The sequence below is a fragment of the Salvelinus namaycush genome, unplaced genomic scaffold (genome assembly GCF_016432855.1).
Source record: "Salvelinus namaycush isolate Seneca unplaced genomic scaffold, SaNama_1.0 Scaffold249, whole genome shotgun sequence".
Classification (NCBI taxonomy): Eukaryota; Metazoa; Chordata; class Actinopteri; order Salmoniformes; family Salmonidae; genus Salvelinus; species Salvelinus namaycush.
Window position 1 is genome coordinate 150,909 of NW_024059330.1, and position 6,218 is coordinate 157,126.

At 49.2% G+C, this 6,218-nt stretch overlaps 1 protein-coding gene across 1 annotated transcript in view; it reads left to right on the top strand.

Annotated features, from left to right (window-relative positions):
* dapk1 (death-associated protein kinase 1) overlaps positions 1-5,681 on the top strand; it is a 125,515-nt gene extending 119,834 nt beyond the window's left edge. The window contains exons 23-25 of the mRNA XM_038984572.1: positions 2,770-2,958; positions 3,161-3,364; positions 4,290-5,681. Of these exons, the coding sequence (XP_038840500.1) occupies positions 2,770-2,958; positions 3,161-3,364; positions 4,290-5,183 (1,287 nt within the window). The 3' untranslated portion in view covers positions 5,184-5,681. The remainder of the gene's footprint in view (positions 1-2,769; positions 2,959-3,160; positions 3,365-4,289) is intronic.
* Positions 5,682-6,218: the final 537 nt, after the last annotated feature.

Genomic DNA, 6,218 nt, shown 5'->3' on the forward strand with positions numbered 1-6,218 from the left:
GCTACCACGATACTGTTGACTTTAGGTCATGTGAGAGACAGAGGCTACCACGATACTGTTGACTTTAGGTCATGTGAGAGACAGAGGCTACCACGGTACTGTTGACTTTAGGTCATGTGAGAGACAGAGGGTAAAGTTATAAAAACTAGCTAGTTGTGCTAGTGTATCATGTGATGCAGGGAATGGCAGATATGTAGCTCAATACATTTGGTTACCAAAATAACATATTTGAACAACACGTGCTACGTGTCTCTTGTCCTATGTTGCTCTGTCTGCGTGATACGTGTTCGCTTGTCCTATGTGTCTCTGTCTGCGTGCTACGTGTTGCTTGTCCTATGTTCCTATGTCTGCGTGATACGTGTTGCTTGTCCTATGTTGCTATGTCTGCGTGATACGTGTTGCTTGTCCTATGTTGCTATGTCTGCGTGATACGTGTTGCTTGTCCTATGTTGCTATGTCTGCGTGATACGTGTTGCTTGTCCTATGTTGCTATGTCTGCGTGATACGTGTTGCTTGTCCTATGTTCCTCTGTCTGCGTGATACGTGTTGCTTGTCCTATGTTGCTATGTCTGCGTGATACGTGTTGCTTGTCCTATGTTCTCCTGTCTGCGTGCTACTATCTCTTGTCCTATGTTGCTATGTCTGCGTGATACGTGTTGCTTGTCCTATGTTCTCCTGTCTGCGTGCTACTATCTCTTGTCCTATGTTGCTATGTCTGCGTGATACGTGTTGCTTGTCCTATGTTGCTATGTCTGCGTGCTACGTGTTGCTTATCCTATGTTGCTATGTCTGCGTGATACGTGTTGCTTGTCCTATGTTGCTCTGTCTGCGTGCTACGTGTTGCTTGTCCTATGTTCCTCTGTCTGCGTGATACGTGTCTCTTGTCCTATGTTCCTCTGTCTGCGTGATACGTGTTGCTTGTCCTATGTTGCTCTGTCTGCGTGATACGTGTTGCTTGTCCTATGTTGCTCTGTCTGCGTGCTACTATATCTTGTCCTATGTTGCTCTGTCTGCGTGATACGTGTTGCTTGTCCTATGTTGCTCTGTCTGCGTGATACGTGTTGCTTATCCTATGTTGCTATGTCTGCGTGATACGTGTTGCTTGTCCTATGTTGCTCTGTCTGCGTGATACGTGTTGCTTGTCCTATGTTGCTATGTCTGCGTGATACGTGTTGCTTGTCCTATGTTGCTCTGTCTGCGTGATACGTGTTGCTTGTCCTATGTTGCTCTGTCTGCGTGATACGTGTTGCTTGTCCTATGTTCCTCTGTCTGCGTGATACGTGTTGCTTGTCCTATGTTGCTATGTCTGCGTGATACGTGTTGCTTGTCCTATGTTGCTCTGTCTGCGTGATACGTGTTGCTTGTCCTATGTTGCTCTGTCTGCGTGATACGTGTTGCTTGTCCTATGTTGCTCTGTCTGCGTGATACGTGTTGCTTGTCCTATGTTGCTCTGTCTGCGTGATACGTGTTGCTTGTCCTATGTTGCTATGTCTGCGTGATACGTGTTGCTTGTCCTATGTTGCTCTGTCTGCGTGATACGTGTTGCTTGTCCTATGTTGCTCTGTCTGCGTGATACGTGTTGCTTGTCCTATGTTGCTATGTCTGCGTGATACGTGTTGCTTGTCCTATGTTCCTCTGTCTGCGTGATACGTGTTGCTTGTCCTATGTTGCTCTGTCTGCGTGATACGTGTTGCTTGTCCTATGTTCCTCTGTCTGCGTGATACGTGTTGCTTGTCCTATGTTGCTATGTCTGCGTGATACGTGTTGCTTGTCCTATGTTCCTCTGTCTGCGTGATACGTGTTGCTTGTCCTATGTTGCTATGTCTGCGTGATACGTGTTGCTTGTCCTATGTTGCTCTGTCTGCGTGATACGTGTTGCTTGTCCTATGTTGCTATGTCTGCGTGATACGTGTTGCTTGTCCTATGTTGCTATGTCTGCGTGATACGTGTTGCTTGTCCTATGTTGCTATGTCTGCGTGATACGTGTTGCTTGTCCTATGTTGCTATGTCTGCGTGATACGTGTTGCTTGTCCTATGTTGCTCTGCATCTTCTCACTGCTCATTGTTTGTCTGTATTGTTATTATAATTGTTTTTAATAACCTGTGCAGGGACTGCTGTTGAAAATTATCCGGCTGGCTAAAACCAGCACTTTTACTGAAACGTTGATTAATGTGCACTGTCCCTGTAAAAATATAAATCAACTCAAGCTATACAAACCATCTAAAACTGCACACCTCACAACAAGCCGTCTCAAACAGCTGACAGCTAATTATGCTATCTAGTTAAATCAAGGGCGAGGGAAGGTGTGAGAGACATCAGCCAATCACATGGAGACGCACAAGCAGTTATTGTGACGTGATCCTAGTTCAATCACAACGATCGGGAACTATTTCACATTGGGAAGATTTTTACATGCCACCATTCACTATGGACAATTTATTTTTGATTATATATCTCTCTCTCCCCCTCTCTATCCATCGTGCTCTCTCCCCCTCGCTTTGTATCCATCTCTCTATCCATCTCTCTCTCTCCCCCTCCCTTTGTATCCATCTCTCTCTCTTCCCCTCTCTTTGTATCCATCTCTCTATCCATCTCCCTCTCTCCCCCTCGCTTTGTATCCATCTCTCTATCCATCTCTCTCTCTTCCCCTCTCTTTGTATCCATCTCTCTATCCATCTCTCTCTCTTCCCCTCTCTTTGTATCCATCTCTCTATCCATCGTGCTCTCTCCCCCTCCCTTTGTATCCATCTCTCTCTTCCTCCTAACAGATCAACCTGATGCAGAGTGAGACGGTGCAGGATGTGATGGTGTTGGAGCCCCGTTGGCTGTGTAGTGGGGTGTTAGCCCGCCTCCTCTCTGTGGACACGCCTAAAGCCATCCACCACTACAGGGGGCGCTACAGACTGGAGGAGATACAGGCTCTGGCCCCAGAGAGCGACGTGGACGAACTGCTACAGGTCAGAGACAGTCATATTTACTAAGACGGGGAGCTGTTAGCATCTCTCATAGGAAAACATGTCACACTTAGCGACCATGCTAACACAAGCTGGGCATACATAGTTGTATACCGTCAAGTATACCACAATACCACAATGACACATGTTAGCATTTCCCATAGGAAAACATTAGCGTCCATGCTAACATCCTCTCTTACGACAGGTGCTGGATGCCATGGACGTGTGCGCACGTGACCTGACCAACCCTGGCATGGTGGATGTCCCCGCCCTGATCAAGACCAACAGCCTCCACCACTCCTGGACGGAGGAAGAGGAGGAGGACGATGTTCTGATCTACGGAGGGGTCAGGCTGGTTCCTGCTGAACACCTCACACCTTTCCCCTGTGGACTGTTCCACAAGCTACAGGTACATGCTTTGATTCACCAAGACTGTCTGAATGACTCCCCAGTCCCTGTCAAGACTGTCTGAATGACTCCCCAGTCCCTATCAAGACTGTCTGAATGACTCCCCACTCCCTATCAAGACTGTCTGAATGACTCCCCACTCCCTATCAAGACTGTCTGAATGACTCCCCAGTCCCTGTCAAGACTGTCTGAATGACTCCCCAGTCCCTGTCAAGACTGTCTGAATGACTCCCCACTCCCTATCAAGACTGTCTGAATGACTCCCCACTCCCTATCAAGACTGTCTGAATGACTCCCCAGTCCCTATCAAGACTGTCTGAATGACTCCCCACTCCCTATCAAGACTGTCTGAATGACTCCCCAGTCCCTATCAAGACTGTCTGAATGACTCCCCACTCCCTATCAAGACTGTCTGAATGACTCCCCAGTCCCTGTCAAGACTGTCTGAATGACTCCCCAGTCCCTATCAAGACTGTCTGAATGACTCCCCAGTCCCTATCAAGACTGTCTGAATGACTCCCCAGTCCCTATCAAGACTGTCTGAATGACTCCCCACTCCCTATCAAGACTGTCTGAATGACTCCCCAGTCCCTATCAAGACTGTCTGAATGACTCCCCACTCCCTATCAAGACTGTCTGAATGACTCCCCAGTCCCTGTCAAGACTGTCTGAATGACTCCCCAGTCCCTATCAAGACTGTCTGAATGACTCCCCAGTCCCTATCAAGACTGTCTGAATGACTCCCCAGTCCCTGTCAAGACTGTCTGAATGACTCCCCAGTCCCTATCAAGACTGTCTGAATGACTCCCCACTCCCTATCAAGTGCACTATTGAATATGCCGCCATCTGGGATGCTCCGCAGTATGTTTCCTCTCCCAGAATGAATAGTATGTTGAGTATGCTGTTTCCTGACCTCTGACCTCCAGGTGAACCTGTGTCGCTGGAGTCACCAGCAGCGCCCTGAGGATGATACAAGGGAGGGGCCTGACGGAGACATCCGCCTCTGGACTAATGGGGCAAAGGTGAGCCAAGGAGGAGCAGAGGCCATGATCCTATTGGTCAACCACGGCCAGGGGGTGGAGATCCAGGTCAGAGGTCACGACAGCGAACGGGCCAAGTGTTACACCCTCCTGGACACCATGGTTACCATCACCGAGTCGCTCCTGTCCTCCACCCTCCCCGGCCTTCTCACCGCCCGGTACTACCTCAGCCCCCAGCAGCTCAGAGAGCATCATGGTCCCGTCATGATCTACCAGCCTAAAGACTTCCTGAAGGCCCAGACCCAGAGAGAGACCAGCCTCACCAACACCATGGGCGGGTACAGGGAGAGCTTCAGCAGTATCCTAGCCTTGGGCTGTACTGAAGTCTATAGTCAGGGTCGTCTGTGTGCAGATGTCCACATCTCAGAGGTCAGCCTGCTGGCCAGGAGGAAGCTGTGTCGTCTGTTAGACCCTCCTGATGCGCTGGGGAAGGACTGGTGTCTGCTGGCTATGAACCTGGGTCTCACCTACCTGGTGGCCAAACACAGCTCCAGCCCCAACGGCACCCCAACCAATGGGGGCCCTGCCCCGGACAATGACCCCGCCCTCCTGGCCAGCCCCACGGCAGCGCTGCTCCTGGATTGGTCAGTCCGTCCAGACAGCACGGTGGGGTTGTTGATGTGGAAGCTGCGTGAGCTGGGGAGGCGTGACGCTGCTGACTTCCTGTTAAAGACCTCGCCTGTCTTCAGGGTCAACATAGAGGGTGTGGCTAGGGGAGGGGGCAGAGCCTGTAACGGAGGCACCTCCTACAACTCCATCAGCTCGGTCATCTCCCGGTGAGACGGGTGTAATCACTGGGAACCAAGCGGAACCAAGCGGCTAGAGAAACACAGGGACTTACCTGAATTGGGTTTTCTTTTTCCGTTGCAAAACATTTTGCTTCAGTGTGCACTATTGAATACACACCATGTCCTGGATCAGAACAGCTTCCGCTCATCGTGATCTGGCCCACCAGAGGAGAAGACTAGAAACTGATCCTAGATCAGAGTCCTGACTGGGGAAACTAACTGTGTCCTGTCCCCAGAGTGAGGCTGGACTAACTAGGGCTGACGAACCAACCGACACCATGTGCAATCTAATCTTTCCCGGGGGTTTAGTGTTAGTTCTCTCCTGTTAACCCCCTAGGTCACTGATGCTCTGTGAGACTGATGCTCTGTGCACATCCAGTGTCCATATAGCTCCCCTCCTCTCTTCTCCTACTCTCCTCTCTCTTCTCCTACTCTCCTCTCTCCTCCTCCTACACTTCTCTTTCCTCCTCCTACTGTCCTCTCTCCTCCTCTCTCATCCTGTCCTCTTCTCTCTCATCCTGTTCTCTCACCTCCTCTCCTCCTCTCTCATCCTGTTCTCTCACCTCCTCTCCTCCTCCACTCCTCACCATCCCGCTATATGAATGTTGAAATTAACTGGCTGTCCTGAGCTCCAAAGAGGATCCCAAATGGAACCCTACTGAAGTGGCACTAAACTTCAATAGCTACTATTTCTGCCCTGCTGCCCTGCTTGTCAGTACATCTCAACTCCAACACAGCACTAAAAGTACAGTAAGGATTTTTCTTTATTTTTACTGTTTTCTACATTGTAGAATAATAGTGAAGACATCAAAACTATGAAATAACATGGAATCATGTAGAAACCTAAAAAGTCTTTAACAAATCAAAATATATTTTAGATTCATCAAAGTAGCCACTCTTTGCCTTGATGACAGCTTTAGACACTCTTGACATTCTCTCAACCAGCTTCATGAGGTAGTCACCTGGAATGCATTTCAATTAACAGGTGTGCCTTGTTAAAAGTAAAAATGTGTGGATTTTTTTATCC